We start from the raw sequence: 27,020 nt of genomic DNA on the forward strand, positions 1-27,020 counted from the left end.
TGAAGGTGAAAGGTCCAATATATCAGGTATTCGCGTAGGTGAGGAAACAAGCTGCGACAGACCATAAGCCAAAGCAAAGCCATAAACAGATCTTCTATCTTTTGTCCTATCTATCAGTATATTTTTTGTCCTCTTTTTACTAATTATATTTACATAAGAAGAAAGGAGGCAACCATATGATTTAACTTTATTATTTTATCATTCCTTCTATGTAATTCTTAATTCTTAGGGTTCTAAGCTCCCAATATCTCTAATCTATGGTTGCGAGAGATCTATGGACCTCTGTCAAGTTGACATAGATGTCAACCCTTTGTGTCACTGTCAAAATCATGTCTGTGCACACATCGCATTACTGTCTTATTTCTCTTTTTGTGTTGATATTATGAATTGATAACCGGGTTGATATTGATAACAACATTCGCTACGTACTTATATTAAATCGCTACAGAATACTACAGGATAGTCATTCGCGCTACAGTTACCTAGCACAATGAACGCTTAAGCATATCAGCACCTGTTCAGTCGCTAATTTTCATTAATTTCATTTGCCGACTCAATCGTCGTCCTAAAAGTATTATTTGCTAAATTTTCTTGTAGTTTGTATAAAATGGCAGAAAGGCAAACTAAAAATAGAGTTTGCATCGTTGGGTCAGGAAATTGGTAAGATTTTCTTTTTAAACTTTTTCTCAGTCGTTTCTGTTTGCATGTAATTTGATGATCTTTATACATTATATAGTGTGACCTTAGCAAAGACGATGACATAACATACCTTTAATTGAGTCCCTCCATTATTTATTGTAGCCTTAAAGGAACCTCTATAGAGTTATGATAGTTGCCCACTGATTATTATTAATTTTCTATTGATTATTGGGTTTCATTAATTGATTTTTGAGAAATAATTTCTATTTAGCTTTTAATCATCTAATCCTACATCAGTGTCTGTACATAATGTAGAACCCATTTAATGTTCATTCTTGATTATTTGTATATTATATTATTCATATGTATATATTTTTTAATATTTTTATGGGCTTTTACCTTCTGGCATATTAGCCGTATTGTACCCTGAACTAATTTCTCCAATAAAGCTTTATCTACTTTCCCTAGACATGGAAAGAGAGGAATTAATGGGCATCAATAATTTACACAGATTTTCTGGTTTGGGTTCAGCTAATATAGATTGAATAAGACTAACTTTCAATTTATTTAAGTTAAAGTGGTGTATGAATTCATCTCTTTTCTTTGTGTTTATACAACACTCTAATAGAATATGTTGTACATCATAGATGGTTTCACAAGTTTGACAATGGGGTGACTAGGACTTTCCCATCATATGTGCAAATTTGTTTGAAGGATAATAATTTTTTTAATTTAAACTTTTGTTAGGTTATAATTTTTACTTATTTATTGATTTTCATTATTTAAGTATTTATTTTTAACTTTGTATATTTTTAGTTTTAATTAAAATATTAATGTATAAAAACTATTTGAGTATGTTATTTTGTGAATGTGACAATAATAATTTTTCTTATATAGGGGTTCAGCAATCGCAAAAATTGTTGGAAAAAATGCAGCCAGACTACCAAATTTTGAAGACCGTGTTACCATGTGGGTATTTGAGGAAATTATTGAAGGGAAGAAATTAACAGAAATTATTAATGAAACACATGAAAATGTCAAATATTTGCCAGGACACAAATTACCACCAAATGTGGTAAGTAAAATTATATCATTGCTTTAGAAATACATAAAAATGTTGCATGGATAAAGGGAGTGGCTTCTTTATTGGCTTTAACAAAAAGAGTCTCATTTTTTATTAGCATTGTTTCTATCAATAATTCTGTCATTGATAAGCTAGCAATAATAATAAAATTGCTGGCTTATATGTTATTACATGTATTTAATGATTATAAAATTAATAAGATAAACATGCCTGGCTCAAAATGGTCATGCATGGGATTAATGAATGAAGTCTGACATATATCTGAATACATTTTGTTTGACACATAATTCAATATAATATTTACAATAATGGATTTATTTTGTCTGATAATTTAAACAGTTTTGTTCTGATTTATATTAACACAAGTTTATAGTTTGTAAAATCAACTTTAGTTCAAAAAAGCAACAGTTGAGTTTCTTGCATGTTTTTCTCAGCTGAAATTGCATTCCAAAGGGGTGGTACACTAATAAAAAAATACTATTTAAAAATGCTTCTAACTTTATTTGATTAAAAAATATTGTTATTTTTAATACAGAAATATAATAAAAGTGAACACATAAAATAATAAAAATAGAAGTTGCAATAGAATAGAATATAAAGCTAATTACTTTATCTGAGTATATTCCTGCCTTTAGGTTTTATTTTATTGATATTTAATAATTGTGTTTTCTTACATATAATTCTTAATACTTTAATACTGTTAAAAAATGTTTTCAGTTTTATATACTTTTTTTTTCATTCTGTTTACTGTGGTTTCTCCATATATATATATATATATATATATATATATATATATATATAAATATAAATATATATATACATACATATATATATATATATATATATATATATATATATATATATATATACACAATATATATATATATATATATATATATATATATATATATATATATATATATATATATATATATATATATATATATATATATATATATATATATATGGAGAAGAGAATAGGTAATTAAAAGTTAAAAATTAAAAGAATTATAATGGATATTGCGGGTTTTTTTTTTATTTCTGACATGATGAAACAATTATAATTTTATTAATTTTTTAAATAACAGATAAAAACATTGAATTAAATTAAAGTGCTAGTATTGCATGTTTTTTTTTAAATCTACACCAGTATATTTATAGTAATAAATTACACATTTAAGTTACATGGTATTTATTAAAAGCAAAATGGTGTGTTGTATAATAACAATTTGGTGTTATTACAATTTACTGTATCATGGTGCAATATCATACTATTTTACCCTCAGGACACCCCTATTTACCATATTACCCTTCCCTGCTAGGGAAGTTAAGTCCCACTTGTGTGGAGAGGGTTTTATTTTTCTGCAATAATAATGTGGATAACTACAACATGAGGATGGAAATAAAAAATTGCATTTATACCATATATTTTAACTTCATCTTAAACTAGTAGAAAAATTATAATAAGATTTTATTTGGTAAAAGTATTCAAGTATATAATATTTATCCGTACTAATTGCACTGTATTCTTAATATGAATTGAAGTTTTATATTTCTTAAATTAGTATATTTCCACACAACTTGAGGGAAAGTGGTATATATTTGCTGCATAATTTTTTATTAATTTTAGCTAAAAAAATTAAGACTGACTTAGCTAATTAAAAAACGTGGTTGTCATTTGTCCATGTTTATTATATTCTTTATATCTATTTTTATTCAGTAAGATCTCAAACTATATGATTTAATTTTTTTTTATTATTAGTTATACATTACAATAATTACAACTTATATATTTTTTTAAATGTGTATGTTATGTGACATTTGGCAATTCCAAATGTGAACTGATTTTGTTAATACTATTTGCAATACATAAAGTTTACTACTATGTTTGCCGCATATTAATTTTTTCGCGGTTGATATAGCTGTTTCGTAATCTTGTATTATCATTTGGAAGTTTATTACTTAAACACTTATAAGGAAGCTCTGAGAAAATAATAAATGGTCAAGGTGCAGCTGTAGTTCTTCATATATGTGGAAACTATTTATATCTATCTTCTATAAGGGAGTTGTTCCACTGCCAATGACTTTAGGTATCTACTCAACTCGCCTCATTCAATGCTAACAGCTTTAGTACTATGTATGTTTATGAAGGGAAAAGCGATTATAAATGTGTATATCTGTCTAATAAAGTATGGAACTCAATAAAACAAAAATTGTAGCTATATTTTTTCTTTAGTCGTACTTGTAAATAATATTTTGTGTAATTCTATTGAATAAATTTTACGCGGAGATAGGTATAAACCCTGCAAAACTTAGTCGGGTAAATAATACATATTCATGAAATATACAAAAAAATCATAGAATAATTAGAAATACAATCGCTTATTGTCCGACTTACCAAACCCGCGACCAATTGAAGTACGAGTAATATGTTAAACCGCTACACCACCAAAATAATTTTATTTATTTAAATTGTCATATCAAATATAAGTTATTTGTCATCTATCTTCTATACTTATAATAAATCTGTAGAGAAGTCAATTCTGTACATGAAATATATTTCCAAAATAACTATCAGGGGTAATTAGTAAAATTTTTGTTTGTCTGTTTGTATGTTCGTTATAGAAATAAAAACTACTCGACGGATTTTAACGAAACTTGGTACAATTATTCTTCATACTTCTGGGCAGGTTATAGTATACTTTCCATCGCGCTACAATCAATAGGAGCAGAGCAGTGAAGGGAAATGTTGGGAAAACGGGAGAAGTTACTCCATTTTTAAGCTTCCGTCGCGTGTACAGCCTTAATGGCCACTTTTTAAAATGTAAAAATGTCCACCCGTGCGAAGCCGGGACGGGTCGCTAGTATCAAATATAAGTAATTATCAAACATAATAATCTCATTCCTATTCATCCATGAGTAATATCCATTTCAAAGGGAAACTATATAAAGATGCAATGTGTCAGATTTGTTGCTGTATCAAACAGTTTTGTATTGGATCCAGAATCTAATCTATCAAATTTTTACACCTTAACTAAGGTGTAAAAATTAGATTTGCACTACGTTTTCCAATCCTTTAGTAATATGGATAAAACTATATTACGCCAACCCCAAATAATAATTGGGATAAGGGTAGGAAGATGATGTATGACGTCTATTTGTACCACAAAGGCTAAAACGCCCTTGAACGAATTCCATAGATTGTTTCGTCACTTAGAAATTCAAATTAAGACCTAGATCTTATTTCTATGTTTCTTCAGTTCTCAGGCTTTTTTTTATACCACTGAGGTGGCAAACAAGCATACCGCCCACCTGATGGTAAGTGGTTACCGTAGCCTATGAACACCTGCAATACCAGAGGTATTACGCGTGCGACCTGAAGAAACCTTTTTACCCCCCTTTTGAAGAACCCCATGCTGTAGTCTCCTTGGAAAACCTCGGCAGGGAGCTCATTCCTCAACCTTAGTGGTTTTTTAGTCTTCACAATTTGCTTTTTCAATATACAAGTATAATCACCAATGTCTTTGAACCATTACATTCTTGTTCAATACCAATAAAATATGCAATTTCAAGTTCATCAGCTATTTGTTTATACAAATATCTCGCGAATTGTATATCAGTATATCATGGATGTGAATAAATTGCATTGTGTGATGTAACTATCTTGTGGACTGTATTTTGTTCCAAATGACTGTGCTTTAAGAATGACGATAAAAGAAAAGTATCAATATGAGAGTAAACCACACAAATTTTAAAAATAATTATCAGTGTCAGTTCAAAATTGGCCAAGTCTTTGGGTAATATACCGCGGCCGATTGAAGATTGAAATTTGCAACGTGTAATATGTATCTATATTTAATAGTAGCGCTGTTCAGCTGTATTAGTTAATTTGTTAAATGCCCTAATTAAGGAACAGTCCGCGCGGCCGTAAGTGCGTGCATATCACTGACTTATCACGCAATGTGCGTGTTGTTGTTGATGTAAAACACATCGGTATGATCGCTGATGAAAAAAAAACACCGATCTTAATAATAGATAAGAGAAGTGGCGTAATTATCTGTGCGTGATGTAATTATAACTGCTTACCACCTTTGTATCTATTATGAGTTCAAATAACATTTTTTTATCTAAACGTAAATAATGATTCTATATTTAAGCTCTTGTTCTATGGCCTATAACTTTTTAATTTCACCCTGACATATATATGATACCTTTCCCGAAGAGGGTTGACGTAAAGCAGGTGGCCGTTCGTAAAACTAAAAGCCAAAACCTTGGGTAATATGGATAAAAACATTACACCGATCCTAAAATTATATATATATATATATATATATATATATATATATATATATATATATATATATATATATATATATATATATATATATATACACACACAACGTAAATTTAATAATGTGGTACAAATGAAGTGTCTAATACAAAGATTATGACATAGTCATGTTGAAGAAGATAGATAGAGATCAACAACAACAACAATATAGATATAGAGCAAGTTCAATGAAGGTTCATTTAGTTGATCCACAACTAAGTAGATACAATTTGCGTCACATCGTATAACTATTTATCATTACACCTACAGTTGCAAATATTTATCTCTCGTAGAGATAAAACTTGTGATTCCACGAGACCCTGTGTGCTATATTACTTCACACTTAGTTGTTTAGATTACACTTATTTACGAATTTAGAACAGAAAAGATTTATTCGAGACTTGCAAAAGGTTTTCTTCGGTTGATTAACCAAATTTACCAATTTTTCATTACTTTGTAACATTAGATATTTATAGACCTTCGTTTGGTCCCGGCATAGAATGGGCCTTATTCGCTTTTTACGAATCTTTCCTTTCCCGAAGGTGTCGTAAAAGGTGACTGAGGGAACTTAATGGTCGAGGGATGGGTAGCAGTTCCCTCTTAAATGATCAACAAAGCCCAACCACAGTTTCCAAATTGTCTGCCAAGCGTAGCAACTACTAGAAAAACCCTCCCTATCTGGGAGGTCTATGTACAGTACTGGACAGTTAACGATTGATATGATGCTAATGATTAGGTAGATTAGATCTAAATTTTGGATAAGTAAATTCTTCATTAAGCTTCGTTGTAAGAGTACACAATACTTGATAATCAAATAATAAATGGCTTCCAATTCGCTTGCGCAGAAGTGTTAGACTTCTTTGTTGTCTTTTTTCAATTGTTTATGACACATAATTGTCTCAGTTTCTTAAAGAAAGATTCCAATTCTTAAGTACTACCTACTCTTGAGCTCTCTTCGCTCCATTTCTAATCTATTATTATATATTTCTTACCCATCGATCAAACTTCTCCTCTCCATCTTTTACCATCTCAGCCGTGAACCTTTGGAATGCACTACTTATTGATATCAAAAAGTTCCTAACCAAATTTTCCTTAAAAAAAGTCCCTTCTTTAACGTGTTGCTTAAAATTATTACCGGCGGGGCACCAGTGAAGGATGATAGGTGAGGATGAAGCAGGTCAGTTAGCCCATCGTGACAAATTCAACAAGAATTGTTCACGATGGTTTCTAGGGGGAACTACGTGGAAGTCGACCTAATGGGGCATATTGCTAGCAATGGGGCTGTGAAACTCCATTGCTAACAATCCCTCTCCCCCGTATCTAAATAGTTACGTATAGTACGGTTTCAAAGGAAGGTTTCATGTCGAGGTTTTCCCTAAAGACTACAGTATGGGGTTATTCAAAAAGTGAATATTAAGGTTCTTTAGCACATGACACCCTTGGTGTGATAGGGGTCCATAGGCTACAGTAACTGTTTATTATGAGACGGGCTGTATGCTTGTTTGCCACCTTCCTGGTATAAAAAAAAACAAGGCAGGAGTTATGTATATATAATAAAATAAATGTTTCTTACTTACTAACGTAATAGTAGATACACCATATCTAACCTATTTGAGGTCTAAACATGGCATAATAAACTCATGCAAGTCGAGCTGCGAGTTTCCGGTTACAGCCTGTTCAAATATAAGTTTGAAAATAAATTAAATAGTTTAATCACGATTCTTCTGTTCGCCAATCTCTATTCAGTCCACCATTCATTCTCTGCGTCTTATAATAGAGTTACTTAATATAATTGTCGTTTGTACAGGTTGCTGTTCCTGATGTGGTGGAAGCTGCAAAAGATGCTGATATCCTCATCTTTGTTGTACCTCACCAGTTCGTTAGAAAAATTTGTTCGACTCTACTTGGCAAAATTAAACCTACGGCCGCTGCGCTGTCATTAATTAAGGTATTTATGTCGTGTCTAACCACATCATTGTGAAAACATTGGAAAAATATATTCTTTGTGGATCAAAATACCTACTATGTGAAGTAATAATTATGTACCTCTATCAAATTTACCTTTATCACAATAAACTTTTGTGTCAATTTCTATGAAGATATATATGGTTCACAAAAAGAGAGGCACAGAGTTCAATTTTGCTAATTGATAAATTATCACGTAAAATTTATTGACTTTGTTCACAATTTATTTGAAGTATTTGGCAATTTTTACTTTAAAATTTCAGCAATTGTTTTACCTCTAACGTGATAGTTATACTTCAATCATGATTTTAATACTTAGATAAATATAAATATATCATGCAGGGCTTCGATATCGCAGAAGGCGGTGGCATTGATCTGATTTCTCACATCATCACAAGATGTTTGAAAATTCCTTGTGCAGTGCTCATGGGAGCTAACATTGCGTCCGAGGTTAGTATCTATTTAATTTAGAACCATTAGTTTAAATTACGCTCTAATAAACCTCTTGTTTAGAATGATTTAAATTGCCATTCCAAGAATGAACAGAAAATTGGCAGCAAATCATATATTTTTTTAGTACCTACATACAGTTTCATTCTCCGCAGCTTCACAACCACTAATGAGCTGCTGTTAAGTAACGACTATAAACAACATATTCAAATCAAGAGGTTATATATAGTTAAAAATTAGTTTATAATTAATTGCTTATATAAACGAGTAACCTTCACTTATATCTGACACAGGTCATGTTTCATCACTATTAAAATAAAGTCTTGAAGTTTGTAATTTTATCTTCCAACTGTGTCACTGAGTTAATTGTCCATAATCGAGCTACATTTAGAATAAGTCTAAAGTTGTTACTTTGGATGAATCATAATAGGATTCCAAAACTATTCATTTTCCTTTCCTCGTCATTACCTATATAGTCTTATCATTGGCACGGTTTCCCCAATAAAGGAAAAATATTCTATTATAACATAATGATATTGACGAGGTCAGTCTAGTTTGACGCAACACGGAGATATATTTGCAATATGGAAATATAAACAACATTATTAAGAAAACTTTGGTAAAATTTGTAAAAAGGGCCTCTTTATGTTATACCAATTGCAACAGCTATGTACAGTTACACGAACGCATGGATATCATTTTTCACATTTTTACTACTGCTGTTCTCACCAAAGAACATGCAATTCATGAGTAATAATATCTCAGTGGAAATTAGATCTAGTACAGTAAATAAAAGCTTGTTGCCAAGTAAATAATACTGTTGCCGATTAATACACTTGCGAACTGAGTGATTAGATACTGCTTAAGTAAATAGGTACATGTTAACTTTATTATGGTTACTTTGATATAATATAGATATCGTTAAGTTCCGTGATATTATGATTACATTCTTGTGTGGGCTGAACAAAAATCTTATATGGACTATAATACAAGGTGACTCAAAAGAAAGTTCACGTTTAAAAAATCAATAAAAAATTAAACAATTATAAAAATGTTTAATACATATTAAAATACACTTTTTAGGAATTTATTTCTTGAAAATAATATCGTCCAAGTGTAAACCGTTGCGTTCACGGCATTCATTTAATCGAGCTCTAAAATTTTCTATGACGGCTCGGCATGTATTGTCCGTGATGGCTGCCATTTCGTGACGGATATTTCCTTTTAATTGTGCCAAGGAAGTTGGTTTGTTGGCATAAACTTTAGATTTGACGTAACCCCACAGGAAAAAGTCCATAGGGGTTAAATCGGGACTTTGTGGAGGCCAATTTATGTCACCCCTCCTGGACATCAATTTGCCAGGAAAAATTTTACGAACTTGTGGTAAAGACCTGTTGGACGTGTGTGAAGTTGCTCCGTCCTGCTGGAACCATGTTCTTTGGTTATAACCCGGAAAGTTTTGCAGTTCAGGTACGAAGAAGTTGTCTAACATTTCCACATAACGGTCCGAGTTTACTGTAACTATGCGTCTCCTTTCATCTTCAAAAAAGTAAGGGCCTATAATCTCGTGCGCCGACATTGCAGCCCATACCGTCACTTTAGGCGAATGTAGGGGTTTCTGATGTTTGTGTTTTGGATTAGTTGCACTCCAGTATTGGCAATTTTATTTGTTTACATGTCCATTGAGTTGTAAATTAGCTTCATCCGAAAAGACTATGTTGGTAAACGTTGAAAAGCGCTCAATCATCTGATTTACGAAGTCAAGCCTCTGCCCAGCATCCTGAGGCTTTAATTCTTGCACTTGAATTTTGTAGGGGTGCAGCTTTAAATCTTTGTATAAAATGTGGAACAACGACGATCTACTCGTATGCACGTTTAAAGCATCAGCACGCTTCCGAAACGAAAGGTCTGGGTTGTCACGAACAGATTGAGAAACACTGTTTTTTCGACCTTGGACGTCCGGATTTTGATATTTCCATATATTGTCTCTTAAAACTTTTTGACTCATTTATCATTGAGTTTAGGGCTTGGTGCGTCATTTAAATGTTGAATATTGCAAAATTTTCTACGCGCTACAGTCGCTGAACTACCGTTTTTGTAAAACTCGCGTACGCACAACGCATGGTCCGCTCCCGAGAAACACTCCATAGCGACTAAATTTCCAGAAGTTAGGCTACCAAATGACCCCCCTCACCCCGCCCTTCAGAATAATTGCGTTCACGCAATAACCAAAACAAATATCACCTTTCTTTTGAGACACAGTATATCCACTATACTTATTAAACCTACTACTATTATATAAGGAAAAGCTTGTGGGGATGCTTATATGGATACCCATTCAGTTTCAGTTTGTTATTTTTCGTAAACTACTAAACAAATTTGAATGAAACTTGATACACGGATACGCTATATCGTTACTTAGAATATAGGATACTTTATGAATTGATTCATGAGGGCCAACCGCGGGATATGGCTAGTATCGTGTCAGTTACCTTTCGGCGTCTTAACGTCTAATCAATTGTAAAATTTTATATACCAATTCGTACTATTTAGGACAAAGAACGAGCAATTTTTTATCCTAAGTCAACATATCCCTATCACGCGTACGAAGTCGCGAAGTTTCATCCCATACATCTGGACGAGTGGCGGTCTTCCACTGTGCGTTTTTCAAGGAACTTTCTTCCACGCACAACCATTCTTTGAACTTCCAGCAGCAGTATTTCCGAACCGATACGACAACATAACCTTCAAGAAAAGAGTATATTCCTTTTTAAAAGGCCGGTAGCACACCTGCAATGCCGCCGGTGTTGTGCGTGATCATGGGCGGCGGTAGTCACTTACCATCAGGTGAGCTGCATGCTCGTTTGCCCCCCGTATTGTAAAAAAAAAAAGTAGAAGAAATGTAGTTATAAATGTTAAAATATTTTTACATTATGTATTATTGGAATTGATGCGATGTCGCACTTGACTGCGTAGTTAATATATGTTTACATATTCCATCACAATACATTTACTTAATTATTGTTTACGGACACCGCAGGTGTTTTCAAGTTTCCAACCAAACTTTCAGTTTGTAACGGATTTTTGCAGTGTTGGCCTTATTGTGTATCGCCATTTAAGACTTCGGGATTTCTAGGATACTATTATGAATACTTGGTAACAAGTTATAGTTATCTATCACTTTGTAATAATTATTATGTCGCAGAAATGAGAACATTAGATATTTTACGGAAAATGTATGGGATATCATGAAGTTATTTATCGTAACTAAATTTAAGGAACAAACTTTTGTATATTGACGTCGTTTGTGATTTAGCTGGTTTGTAAACCAGGCTACGATAATCTTAGTTACTAGTAATTTCCCTTTGTGAATAAGTATATATATATAGATAGATACATTTTATTGTTTCCTCCAAAAGATTACAATAGTAAACTTATTATAAATACAAATAATTACAAGAAATAATCACAATGAGAAAACAATGGGTGACCTTATCGCTTAGAACAATCTCTTCCAGGCAACTTTTGGATGGAGAGGAGTAATTATAAACAATTATATAGTTTATCCGTGTACTTTCATTTATGATAAACATACAAACGTTCATCATCTTTATAGACTTTTACATTTATAACGTTAATTTATCAATTATTTTTGCTAGGTGGCTGAAGAAAAATTCTGCGAGACCACAATCGGGTGCCGCGACGCGATTCTCGCGCCCATCTTGCGAGACATCATACAGACAGAGTATTTCAGGGTTGTAGTCGTTGATGATGAAGACGCTGTAGAGATCTGCGGAGCGCTCAAGGTTCAGCCAATCATTACTTTTTTTATAATTGCTGTAAATATATAGCTGTTAAAATTTACATTAATATATATATATGTTGCAGTCAAAATTCTTAACCAGTCAAAAGTACTTTTAACCGTATGCTTAAGTCAATAATACTTTTGAATAAAATAACAGTTAAAAGCAGTAAAATTAGTACTATTATATATACATATATATTAATAAGTTCACAATTCTATCTTTTAAGATACAGTAATTAAAAGTGGTAAATATTGATATTTTTTTTAATAGTAGTATTATTTTTAAATGTTATGTAGAACATCGTTGCTGTGGGAGCTGGATTCGTAGACGGTCTCGGTTACGGTGACAACACGAAAGCGGCAGTGATCCGGCTAGGACTTATGGAAATGATCAAATTCGTCGATGTATTTTACCCAGGCAGCAAGTTAAGCACGTTCTTCGAGTCGTGCGGGGTTGCCGACCTTATAACCACTTGCTACGGTATGTAATATTTTTTATTGTAACAAAACATAAATTCCTTTATTGAAGGTAACCTTCATTTATATTACTTTATTAATTTTTTTTTTCTGAAATAATATCAAGTTTTGCCGCAGGAAGGTCTTTCAAAAAGGCATGAAAGGATTTTATCATTATAAAATTTTATATAATTTAATTGACTAAAAATGTCGTCACCATGGATTCAAAGTTAAAATTATTTGCACATCTTGACATTCAAATTAATCAAATGTATTATTTTTAGTTCGCATGAAGGAGTTTATTATTTTATAGTGTTTTTCATGTTTAAAGGAGATGATATTCGTTTATAACCAGCTTGGTATTTAATTTGTTTGCAATAATCTGTAATTTTTTTTATAAATATTCTGTGTCTCGATATTCTTTACGCTTACCTCTAAAAACCGCTCTACCGATTTTAATAAAATTTGGTCCGTCAAATTTAAAATTGTTTAATTAATACGCGAAGTATAAAATAGTATACTATAGTATAAAAATAAGTATAAAGACCCTGAGTGTGATTATATATTTAGCTGATTTAGATTTATTCAACACAATGAAAAATATTTCTCAACTAGTCTTCTTTGAAGGCAGATGTTTCTCACATTCACAAGATATATTTTTTAGCTTTTGGCCACAATGGAAAGTCAGTATTTTGCCCTTTTGAAAGCAATAAACTAAGCAAATAAACTAAGTTGTGGCCATTTTGTATTATTGTGGCACACACATGAAAAGAAAAAAAATGTTACTTATTATATGTATTTTTCTTTTTTTATTATTTTTATTTCTCTCTTTTTGTATATGACTATCTGTGTTTGTTGTTATTTGTATCTCTATCTATCTAGAAAAATAATAATTACAATAACACGTGTTGTAAAGAATTTTTAGTACAATCGCTACAAATAAATTTAATGAAACTAGCTTTTATCATTCAATATTTTTATCTTTGTATTTATATATATATATATGTTTGCATCGATGAGATTACACAAATACGCTTCCTAGAGCCTCAGCAATGTTCGCGAGTCGCATGATAGTTACTTGATGGTCGTACTTTGCTCACCAACGTACACGGGGTGTTCACTCAGTCAATTAAGACAAATCGCAATTGACGATAATATCGACAATATTTTCACATAATATCCGTTTATGTAGGACATAAACATAAAAATATTATGTTAATAATTATAATAGATAAATATTTATCTAAAAGATAATAAGGATTGAATTGATAACAAAAACCCTTATCAGCCAAAATTACCTGTTTGTTTCGAACAAAAATGTACTTAACACTTGTGTTAGGTAGATATTATTATTTTTGTATTGAGTACGAAGTCTGACCACATGTGTAAATACTTCAACAAGTATCTGATATTATCTGTTATGTAATGAATGATATACTCACTACTTGTCACTGTCAAGTGACTCATGAACTCTTGAGAAATGTACGACCAATAATCTTCAAAGATCTTCATATAGTACAGGCAATCTAAGAAAATAAGGTTTTTTGAAACGTCCCACAGAAACGGGAAAAAATAGTTTTTGCTCAGCAAATCTGCGTAGGTATTTTCAGTTCACTAATATATTTTTTGCATAACTCCTTTTTTTTTGCATTATGCAATTGACAATGTATCTATATGCATTTTAATATCTGAGTGTAATATGATTCAGAGAAAATTGTTTTTGGCCAATAAAATAAGTTCCGTAGTCATATTATTTTGTCAATACATTAAAGGTGGCAGAAACAGGCGCGTTGCGGAAGCCTTCGTGAAAACCGGCCGCTCCATAAAAGAATTGGAAGATGAAATGTTGAATGGACAGAAACTTCAGGGGCCAATCACTGCGGATGAAGTCAACCATATGCTTGCTAACAAAAATATGGAAAACAGGTGAAAACAGTGTTAACTATAATGATTATCCTTAAAGTTTAAACTCTTAAGTTATTTCTTAAGAAAATATAATAACTCGTGTGCTGCTTTGGTGTTATAAGCGTTCGTGGGCTGCACTGGTTGCTCATCTTCAGGCGTCTGTATACTTGATTTGCCACTTTTTCACAGTATAAACTATACTGTTGGTTTGCAACACATATAGATTTAAATAGATGTAATTTTTTGGCATAAATTAGGTGACAGAAATTAATTGACTTTGCCTAAATTTTGATTCGATGTTATCTAGGAGATAAAATTTATGTCGAAAAAAACTATAGAACAAATAAAATTATTTATTAAATTTTTTATAAAAGGTTATTGCGTGGGGAGGTTTGTTTTAATAAATAAATAATAACTTTTGTGTCATTACTAAATTAGTAACATGCATAGTTTTCATATAAATTGAACTCATTCAGCGTGTATCTCTATATATATCTGTGGTTTACATAGAAATACATAGATATATTTGTCATATACCTATACAGTGATTTGCTACACCATCTATGGACTGATCACGTTTTCTATCATCTAACCTATTAAGTGATGTATCAGTCTATTCCACACTACAACAACCTATAACGCGACCCGTTACGCGATGTATCACGCGACCTAGCGCGACCCACGACTGTAGACGAAATTTAGGCGGCTTATCACTATACTGTTAATCAACAATTGTTCACGCATGCAAGTGAAATAAAAAAGGCCGAACACGTGATCTCTAAAAGGGATACTGTACGAAACTTTAAGTTTTCGAATAGGTTGCTTCTAAAATTATAACTCTGAAAGTTATAAAATGACTTAAATAATTTCGCATTATGCCTAGTATGAATTATGTAATGATTAAATTAACAGCAATTGATAATACATACAAAATCTAATAATAGTTATCAAAACTTTTGAGACATTTAAAGCAAAATTAAATGCTAATTATTAATGTACACATTGCATAATTCTAAGATACATATAAATAGAATGTCTTGGCTTATATCCATGTAATTGATGTAGGTTAACCGCTCTGTGTTTCGTAGTGTAATGCTAAATTATTTAATTTAATTTGAGCATTGCAGATGTTTTGAAATTCTTATTACTTTTTATTAGCATGTAAAGAAAATATAGGCTGGTAGGTAAGTTCATAATATTAAAAAAAAAAATAGTAGGTAGCTAGAAAACTATGAAGTTATTGATATTCATATTTTAGCCTAACAAGTACAGGTGTTTTATATTGGCAGTTATCAATTTAATATTGTGAAGGTGACTCATGAAAATGTAGCACACAAACATTGGTACAATTTATTGATTATTGGATCGACTCGAATTTGGCAGAGGAATAGCCTGACACTATGTGTACTGGAAGTGTATATATTATAGTGGTAGATTTGTCAGATATGCCTCAAACGTATCAACCTCCTCACTTTTATCGGCTATGACACAAGACGCATAATACCTTAATCTTTTGGGAAGGGTTATGGGCACCATGGCATATACTCTATATTTTGTATAATGTGTAAATAACAGCTGCGATATTCCATTAGTAAGGAAGTCACCTTTTTTACTTTAACTAGTATTTAATGAAGGTAAATATAATTATATAGAGGAAAATAGACTATATATAGACTAATGAGACATGACATCCACTTTGATAAATGTAGTGTAGTTATGTAAGATTAAAAAAGATGATATTTAAAGAATGATGAATAATAATAGAATTTGTATAAAATACATAAAAATATGTAGGTAGTAGTAAATATGTAAGTATGTAGTATTATATACATTAATTATATTTAATTTACTTGTATGTTACAGGTTTCCACTGTTCACAGCTGTTTTCCGTATCTGCCGAGGCGAGCTAAAACCTAGCGACTTCATTAACTGCATCCGTACTCACCCAGAACACATGTAAGATCTTTTCCATGCATCCGCTTCCTTTATGCCAAGCTTAGCTTATAGTTAGATCATTAGAGCCAAATATGTAGAATAGAAGTGATACTTTAATTTTTACATAACATCTTGTATGTTAATTTTACAGGGTGCTAGTACTTAGATAAGATTGTATAATGTACAGGTGAATACATTGACTGCACTTTTATAAGACATAATTTTATTTATCATTTGTTTCGGTATTCCATTATTATAGTAAAGTGTTTACCTTGAAGGATATTTAAGTGTTAATTTAGACCTGGTTGTGAATTGAAATGTTAAATTACTGTTCTATTTATACAGTGATGTTAAGTATAAGCAATCATATTAGTATACTGCAAATTATACATAATAATTAAGTATGAATTGGATACAGAATTTGCAATATTAAAAAAAAATGCTATTTCACATGTTAAATTTGTATAGAGGTGGGCACCTATATCCAGCTTCATTGTCAAAATATTCTGCTGGAACTATCTAGTTAATTTCTTTAACATAAAATGATGGTCAGTGTTGAACATATTATATGAATCAGTTTAATGTGTTCAAAAATCTGCAGTCATGTTATTCATTAGTAAATAGCATGCACAAACTATTTTCTGGTTTACTAACTTACCGTAGCTTTGAAATATACTTACGTATTAGAAGTTAATGCTAATATAGAATATGTAGTAGATACTATTTTTATCTTTGTTGATGTATTAACTGTCACATTAGCTAACAAAATTCGCCAGTACAAGGTATGTTATCTCGCTTTAGCTACTAGCCTTCGAGTAAATGAACATATTGGAGTGGTTGTTGAGATAATGTTTATTGATGTTGTAAAGACTTACATAGGTGCTGAATATAAATATAGTTATAATATATCGTATGCAGAATTTCACGTAATATATTTTATCTGTTTGATCTTATCTTCCCTGTTTTATGTTTTTTTTTTTCGAATAGAAAATACTGCTTGTATCCAAATTGACGAGCCATAATAAATATAATGTAAAAAAATAAACTATTCTTTTTTTACCAACAAAATGGAACCTTATTGACCGAAATATGTATAAAATAAAAAAAATATATATGTTCATATATTAAGATTGATTTTTTAATCACCGATCTGTATCATGAGACACATACGACCTTACCCTATTCAACAGTTTATCTAAGCTTATATAACTGTGTTTCCACACTCGTGTCTCTGTTAGAAGGTCATTGGAGCACATTTGTGATCTATTTGCTTTTAAAATATCTTATTTAACTTTTCAGATTCGCTCCCAAAAATATCAGTATATATTAATTGTGATTGAAAATATACTATGAAGTTTCTTTGTAACAAATTTTTGTGTGCTTATATTTATACTTATATTTTTTATGCATGTGGTTTTATTAATATATATTTGTCTTAACTGTCTGTGTTTTAATACTACTTTAATTCTATGGGGATGGCTGTGTTTGTTTAATAAAAAATATTGCGATTTCATTACGCGACGCACATACTACTTGTATGTGCGTCGCGCAATGAAATCACAATATTATCATACTTAAAGCAAGAATATGATAAATCGTATGTGCGTATTAAAAATCGTTTTGTCGAAAGAGACGAAACACTTCAATTAAAATTTATTTACTAAATGTTTAACGGAGTTTATGGGTACAAGTAATGTGGAATATAATTACTCGTTAATAGAAAAATTGGTGTTGGTACTAATTGATTAAGTAATATCAGTAGTATTACTGACATTTCACTAATATTTTAGGGAACAGCCGCCGCCAAAAAGTTCTCTGTGACCTGAGTGACGCGCCCCATCAGTGCTTGACATCAACTTGAGATTATCGCATTCCAGTCAACTGCACCCACTGCACATGTCACTACCCGAGACATTGCTATTAAAATTAACCATCTTAATTTACAAATTGGTTAAACCATAATCAATTATCTATTTATATTAATTCATTATGTTTTTCACATTTTCCAGTATCATTATGTAAATCGTATAGCACTTAAAACATCTACATGTGTATAATAGTTTTCATCATTTAAATATGTGTGTTGTCAAAGGTAATTATTTCTAAATAATTCGTCTTTATTATAATATGATGAGCATTTACAATACGAGGGTCTGTCGGTGCAATAAGTTAGAAGGCAGTAAAGAGCGCAGATTTTTGTAATAGAAATCTAAAAACTTTTTTCAATATGTACAAAACAATTAATTAATTATTTTATTACTATGTGCGTGTATAAGTAAATTTATACTTGACTAATAATACACAGCTAATGTTAAATAATACAAGCTATAATAAATATGTAGAGGTATATACTATCATGACACTACATTGAAAATACATCAGCAAGAATATATATTGGCCGATGTGAATGTAAAGTACACATTCACATCGGCCAATTTATATTAGATATATAAACTGCTTGTAAATTATGTCACTGTAAACGTAAGTTTTTTTTATAATCTAGTTAACAAAAAAAGTAATTTTTGTAAACTCATTATAAAAACTTAATAGGTGGATTTTCTGCTGATGATACCTCTTACTGTAAATGCTATAAGTGTGCACATAGTATAATGGAAAAAGTAGAATATGATTATCATTGTGATAATCAGGTGCTAATGTTTCACTTATTTTGATTCATAATGCATTACTATTATGGTTTAATCAATATTTTATCATTTAATTAAAACAAATCTGAATCATTGCAATGCACTAATGTTTTCTAAATAGTGGTATAATCGAATCGTTTTAATATTACAATAAAAATTTTTGGTTTGTTGTTATTTGAATGAATTATGTTAATACATCCGACAAAAATTAGTTATATTCGTAAGATTAAGTGAAATTAAATAAATATATTAAAAGCTGAATTGTACAATTTAGAAAACAAAATTCATTTGCACTTTTACCATGTGAATTTTGTGATTGTTTGTGATGTATTTAAATTATATGTTAGTCTCTCTTCTTGCCATCAACTTTTTTAAGATTATACAATTTTACTTAAATATGAATGATATTGATGTGCTTCAGAATATCTAGTGATGCATTTAGACTTCTAAGCACATCGAATTTACCTTTAAAAGTGAACTATTATTTTTAAAAAGTCTGCAGGTTTTATAGTAAAAAACTTAATAGGTTAAAATGGTATAGTGTAGTGCTTGGGCTTGGTGATCAAGTTTGTATCAATTATTAGGAATTATTATTAGTGAATAATTTATTCACTTTTTTAGATAACAGCCAGATTGGTTAAAATACCAATGTTTCATTTTAAAAGAAATTATTGATTAGAAAAAAAAATGTGTTATTATAATTCCGCCGGAGTCCTAATTCGACGGATATTTATAAGCAGCCATTTTGTCCTAGTCTATATTTTAACATTTTATTAGATTATTATATGTACTTAAATGTTGCATTACAATAGTGACGATAATGTGCAATAAACTTCTAGCTTATATAACTAGTCCAACAAAAATATAAAATGGCAGTGCCTAGACCAATTTTAAAATGAAACCGCTGGCTCGGGATTTTTTAATATTATTTAATAGACACTGTAATACATGAGGGGAATAAAATTTTACTAAATGTTACTTTTGTTGTATCATTCGTAGTTTGCACACAAAGTTTCAGTGTTGTGAAATAACATACTTATTCATTTCACACTATAGCTGTTATATCGAATTTGTCACTTGTTTTACAGGCAGAATACAATCATCATGAAAACAGAAGTCTTATAAAACTAAACAAATGTAAATTGCACAGTATTTGTGCTTGCACATATCTATTTAGTTTATTTTTTTCAGGGTACGGATAGTTAGAAAATCACATTGCTGTATAAGTTAAAAATAAGAGGTAAGACGTAATGTCGTAACGTATATAGGCTTCTGTTAATGTAATAGGTATCCATTCTATTTTATAATAATAATATGTGATGTTTTCTTTTACTTAATTATACAGTGTCAGTTTCAAAAGTTGTTTATTATTTTCAAAATTAATATACTATCTATTCTATTAACCTGTATTAGATGAATCTTTCAGTGGAAGAAAATACTACAAAAAGGAAACAGTATCTCCGCACTATAACAAAACAATATATTTATTTTCATATATATCAATAAAAATCTGCTAATATATCTAATGGATTTGTTCATATATTAATACAAATCCCTTTACAAATACTAATATCTTTAATACGCGATGTTAAGCAAAATAAATCTCAAAGAATTTATAAGGTTTAAATTTTACTTTAACACCAACATTATATAATAATGTGCTGGAAATACTACCTAGTCTCTCTAATTTGTGGATTATATGGTGTAAAATAGATGATTATTACGTATATGTTGATTGTTTAAATACATGATTAGTGATGATGACTAAAGAAAGAATCTAATTTAAAAAATAACTTTCAATATTTAAAGGTCATATAAAGTGGTTATCCAGTTAGCCACACCAAAGTTGTGTGCGTATAAGTTGTTTGGAAACTCTTGATGTCGAAGGGCGCTGGCTACCTTAAAAATGACTAGTAATTACTAAGAATAACTTAATGACATTATTAATACCCATTTACGATTTAAATTGTGTAAGGTTTTTAATAAACAAGGGCTCTTATCGAGTTGGAGATTACACAAAAACCACGAGAATAAAGCTGCTATTATACTTAATAACTGCAATTTAGGGAAATAAAAACGAATATTTTAAAAATAATTATACAAATCTCTAATAAATATAATGGTTTAATTGGGGTTTATAATATCATATAATCATCAACTTCATTCGCATTGTTCCATAATATTTGTCATAATCAATTCAATAGTATCCTCTTTAGTGTGTAATACGTCATTAAATAATAATTAGTAATATTCAATAACTTACTGGTAAGTACATGATTAATCCGGCCTCTATAGCTTTGTCAATATTAATAGTAAAAAACTTTTTTATCAAAAAAAGATCTACCTTTTACTTTTGTTATAAGTACACTACATTCGATATATAAAATATTTATTAATAATTACTATTATTTGTTTTTCAGGATGAAAGTGCAGAATTAAACTTATCTAGAATATCTAATTTAGTATTTAATTATCAGCCAAAAATGTGTAGTCCCTTTAGTAATTTAAAGATTTATATTAGTATATAGTCCCAACGATTATGTTCTAGTGTCCCAACGATTTGTAATAGTAATTTTTATAATAAATTACCTTACTTAATTGGCGAATTCAAATTGTGCATTGTTGTTAGATGTTTAGTATGAGGGTTGTAGTTATTTACAACTTGAATGATTATTGTTTACTTCTTTTACTATTGGTAATATTAAACAGTGCGAATGATTGTGTACATTCAATTTTAAATATAAAATTAAATAAATGTTATTTATAATTAAAAAATACTATTTGTTATTCAAAAACCCATTATCCATTCCATAGCCCATAGATGTAATATGTACAAATCTACCTAAAGGCTTATAAATTTGCTTTGTAAATTATCTAATGTCTCGGAGGTCTAAATGGCCATTTTCATCAATTCAATATAATTCAATGCCCTATCAATTCAGCTACAACCTGTAAATGGCGTACACTCTAATAACTGAGATGAAATGAGGGTATATGGGCTAGGCTGACGTGTTCCTCCCTTTCTGACTACTCTATCTATGACATCATGCCCCCCCCCCCCCTCCTTGCCCTACCGGAACGGCTCATTCTCATAGAATAGTAACGCACAGAGGTGCCTACATTCTATAAGAATCAATTTGATTCTCTTGACTTGAGCTACTTGTATCATAATGCTTAAGTTTAACTTTTATTAAGCTATCAACATCAAATTTAATATCTTGGACTAATAGCCACTAGAAAGGGTATTTTCAGAGTAGTCCTGTTTTGTAGTAAAAATAGTGTTGGGCGACCACTCATGGTGAGATGATTTCGAATGTATTGTATAATGTTGATGGATGCAGTTGGCTTAGAACTATCCTGTCTTATAGTCTATTAGGAATATAAAAAATTATAGGCCATATTCAGTAGTGGGCAACAACAGAATTACGTAATTTTCAAGACTAGGTATACAATAGGGGTTTATAATATTACTTTTACAATGATCAAATGCTAATTTACATATTTTAATAAAATTGACGTTATATGTTCTTGTAGTATGTATGCATTAATTCTATTTTCAACCAAGGTAATATTTCAAAATCGCGATTTTTATTGCTAGTTACATATGAAAGTAAATTTTATGTACGTTTACTTTTATTCGTATTTTATTTATTTGTGTAGTATCTATAAAATATTTGAAAGGTATGTTAGAAGATATTTAAAAAGATAACAATTTTTATAAATTAAAATGTTTAATTTACACATTGTGAAACTATACATTTTCTGTCATTTCCCGAGACATTTTTGATATAACCATTATAGAAATCTAATGCGGATATTTCTCTTTTGCCTACTATTCTAAGAGATTTAAAATATACGTATTTTCTATCTTTACATAATATCCTTATTGCATTGAATTTTTGACAGTATTCAAGTGTTCCTACTGGTACACTGGTATCTGCAACAGTACCATCTTCTTGTATAAATGCATTAAATAATTTCATCTGCTTATCTCTGAATTTTGTAGTCAATGGATATAAGCCATATATTGCTCTATAGAGATTATATACTTGTAATGCATCCATTTCTGTCCATCTTACTTCACTTATAGTTTTATTAATTTTTTTAGCTGAAAAAGTAAATAAGAAAAAATATGTTTTATACAAATAGTACAATGTCATTTAAAAAAAAATCTTAATATACATCTAAAAAAAAGCTGTAACTAATTTCTAATGTTTAGTAATAATAACAGCAGAAATTATTTTGATATGGGAAGTTCTTGGGAATTAAACATGAGAAAAGAAAATAATGTGATTCCCATGAATAAAGCTGTGTTTGAATAAATTTGATTCTAGTAATAGTATAAAATTATAACTTATCTATTTAAGTGAATTTTATATTGTTTCATAGCTAAATGTATGAGTAAAAACTGGCATGGAGGTATGGAGGTAATTCAAGTATAATGACGTCAAATTTAAGAACAATCTTTCTCTTATAATAAACAAAATATAATATCACAGTGCAAGGAAGAATATCACACACGTTCTTTCTTGCACCACCACTGGTATGTCTTGAATGATTACACAAACATTCAAAACATTCCCTGAATTTGTCTAGAGATAACCGTTGGTTGACTGGTGGGAAAGAGTTTTTTGATTTTGTTAGGATTATCAAGAGAACAATAGAATACAACATATTATAGATAATAAGGATAGTTCAATGATTATTTTTGTCAATTTTGGAAATTAGCTTAGAAAAAAGTGACGAAACATTTTCAATACCTACAACTGGTTTTTTGACATTTAAAGTTTTATAGTATACTAATTTTTTTGTCCATTATCATGCCTGTAGATATCAGAAGTAGGAAAATTAATGATATATACCACTTTTAGATGGTGTATCAAGACAAAGTATTCACCAATTATTATAAGTTACAGCTTCAAGTATACAACTGTGAAACCTGCATCTATTTTCATGCAGTAATTTTTGTGTGATGCCAGAACAAATATAGCTGTCTATATTTTTATTGTTTGCATATGCAAACAGACAAAATTTCATAAAATAATTGTTTCAACTTCTACTGGTTTTATTAATATCTCTTACATTACTTGCAATAGTATAAACAAATAGTAAATACATCATGGGAATAAAGCAGAAGGGAAATATAAATTATAAACATTAATGTTACCATATGTGACACCTTCAGAACTTTGTGGTTTTGCATTGGTTAAACTCTCTGGTAATGATTTTATACATTGTACTAACATATCTGCACCAATCTCTGACAATTGTTTAGTTAATTCTGGTAACCTTATATCTTTTGAAAGTGGAACTGTTTTTTGACTTATAATTTCACCTGTAAATACAAAGTAATGTATTAAATCAGAATATATTCTTAAATTAATTTACCAGCTCTGTATTTTATTATTCTTCATTTTATTAACTACTAGCTTTTACCTGCATCTTTGTTCGTATGACTGGGATATGTTTATTGACTGGGACAAAAATTAGCCTATATCTTTTCCATCCCATATAATGATTAATTAAATTTTAAGACGCTATAAAGTAACATATAAAGGATTAATGAATCCTTACTAATTAGGAATGTGAAAGTAAGTTTGTCAGTTACCTCTTGGTGCTTTAACTATTTAATCAATTATCATGATTTGGTATACAAATACTATTTGTGATTGAAAAGAATAACAGCCACTTTTTATCCTAATCAATCAATATATCAAAATCAAATATGGCAATTTAAATATGAATATAAAATATTTAATTTAATCAAATTTTGTAAATAGTAACAGTTATAACAAAAATTATATAGAATAAATTAACATACCCACATCAAATATATTTGCTTTGATTTTCATAAGAGAGACACCAGTTATTTGATCGCCATGTAACAATGTGTGAATAATAGGTGCAGCTCCACGCCATCTCGGTAATAAACTTGGATGCACATTTACCATTCCCCTAACAAAAATATTGAAATAAAATTAAATATATTGATATAAAACAATAAATATAATCTTTTATTACTGAAAAGAGAATTTAATGTATCCCATAAGATAATGAGTATAATTATCATTCCATTCATAAATTCTATTTCATCATGTTCCTGTGTTGAGGTGTCAACATACAGATCAAAGGTATGTATGGTAAGTATCTATGCTAGTGAAGTACCTCACTCAGACAAAATAATTTTCAACCAACTTCAAAAAACAGGTTTTCAGTTCAATTATATTTTTTTTTGTTTGTTACTTCAGAACTCCATCAGTTTTAAACTGATGTGGAAAAATATTTTTTATTTGGATACATTGGTCCCATATAAATTATACCAAAGTCAGTTCGGTAGTTTAGTTTTAATATCAAAATAACTGATTTTGCCACAACTGAAGTTGATTTTTTTATGCGGAGCCCAAAACAGTTCTATTTGACACTAATAAACAACTGGTATTACAATAATGGCTACTTAATCGGTTTTTATTAGGCACTTTGTACAAAATTATGTGTTAATAAATTAAGGCCGCTTACTAACAAAATAATGGATGAATAATGGTGATGATGATTATAAAATCATAATGCTATTTTCAATAATAAAGGAAGCACCTTGTACATTGAAAATATGTACTATAGTATCCTGGATTTGTGCACACATAAAATTTTGTTAACAAAATCGTTTTATAAATGACAAATTTATAGGTACTTACAGAGGAAATTTTTGTAGAACATCATCCTTGATCAAGTGGCCAAATGCAACAATTAGACCAATATCGTATTCTCCCGAATGAATGTCGCGAAGAGGCCATGTTAATATTTGTAATTTTTCATTTGTTGCATATTTTTCAATTTCAGTCTTATTTTTTGATTTATTACTTGTAACAAGGTTTAAACGTTTAATTATATGGCTGGTTTTCCTAAATAAAATACATGATTCAAGTCAGAATTAGAACTACAAAATTAGATATTGCAAAGAATAATATTAGAAGACAACTACTGTATACATAGTAAAATATTTTTTACTAACCTGAATTCGTTTACTTTTTTTAGACTACTCAGTGCTATACTGTCAGAACCAAAAAAAAGTACATTGTAAGATTGTTTAGTACAGAAAAATCTCATATATTCATATTTATTTTTAGATAATATTCGAAACAATTTAAAAGAAAGGTTATGTTGAATTTGATACAACATCGTTCCGAAGATCTGAAGTTATTTATTGCGCGTTGTAGCATGATGCGAGTGATTACTCCATTTGAGTAGTTGTTACTGAAAAATAACTGTATTCATTTTTTTAATTCAAATGATTTTTTAAATTAAAGTCAATCTTGAAATCATAGCCGATACATTCATAGCAATATAATATTTAGTTGATATTAATCTAATATTTAATCGTTTAGAATTTTTTAAGGTTTTAATATAACTGTCATTCGCATCCTACTTTAACGCGCTGACTATAGTACTATCTCCGCATTTGTTATTTTACGAGTTGACACTGATGTCATAATGAATGAGGTTATGATGACATATATGCAAGGCTGCCAATAGACAAATAAGAAAACTGTTTTTAAAACGACAAAGCACTATTATTAATACAGCTAAAAGTATTTTAATCGTGATATGGTTCTCTCTTCCATTCTTCCCTATTCGCAGTCATTTCCGCAATCACTCCTATTCTGGCCATAATATCTTTTACACAGTCCACCTTTGTCTTTTTAGGTTTTCTTTGCTCTTTATAGCTGTTATATATGTAAGTAAGATTCAGCATTTTATAATAATCTAAAGATTACGTAACTACTTGAATCATAATAAGACATGTTATAT

At 30.0% G+C, this 27,020-nt stretch overlaps 2 protein-coding genes across 3 annotated transcripts; one reads left to right on the plus strand and one right to left on the minus strand.

Annotated features, from left to right (window-relative positions):
• Nucleotides 1-343: 343 nt before the first annotated feature.
• Nucleotides 344-21,948, plus strand: LOC113515704 (glycerol-3-phosphate dehydrogenase [NAD(+)], cytoplasmic). 2 transcript variants are annotated; one of them, XM_031909871.2, is made up of 9 exons: nt 344-660; nt 1,537-1,714; nt 7,861-8,001; nt 8,361-8,468; nt 12,128-12,274; nt 12,571-12,754; nt 14,502-14,655; nt 16,498-16,590; nt 21,635-21,948. In XM_031909871.2, exons 1-9 carry the CDS (start codon nt 608-610, stop codon nt 21,651-21,653), a joined length of 1,077 nt encoding a protein of 358 aa, XP_031765731.1. In that variant the 5' UTR covers nt 344-607; the 3' UTR covers nt 21,654-21,948. The 2 variants fall into 2 exon arrangements, with proteins under 2 accessions (XP_031765731.1, XP_026755779.1); XM_026899978.3 differs by lacking the exon at nt 21,635-21,948 and adding an exon at nt 18,360-20,573 and having other exon boundaries at nt 345-660.
• Nucleotides 21,949-22,907: 959 nt separating this feature from the next.
• Nucleotides 22,908-26,666, minus strand: LOC113515532 (methionyl-tRNA formyltransferase, mitochondrial). The gene is made up of 5 exons (XM_026899779.3): nt 26,224-26,666; nt 25,907-26,113; nt 25,036-25,169; nt 24,382-24,549; nt 22,908-23,322 (listed from the first exon to the last, which is right to left on the minus strand). The coding sequence occupies exons 1-5, from the start codon at nt 26,388-26,390 to the stop codon at nt 22,946-22,948; spliced, it is 1,053 nt and encodes a 350-aa protein (XP_026755580.1). The 5' UTR covers nt 26,391-26,666; the 3' UTR covers nt 22,908-22,945.
• Between the last annotated feature and the right edge of the window lie 354 nt (nt 26,667-27,020).

The sequence above is a fragment of the Galleria mellonella genome, unplaced genomic scaffold (genome assembly GCF_026898425.1).
Source record: "Galleria mellonella isolate WM207_F2 unplaced genomic scaffold, CSIRO_AGI_GalMel_v1 utg173, whole genome shotgun sequence".
NCBI lineage: Eukaryota > Metazoa > Arthropoda > Insecta > Lepidoptera > Pyralidae > Galleria > Galleria mellonella.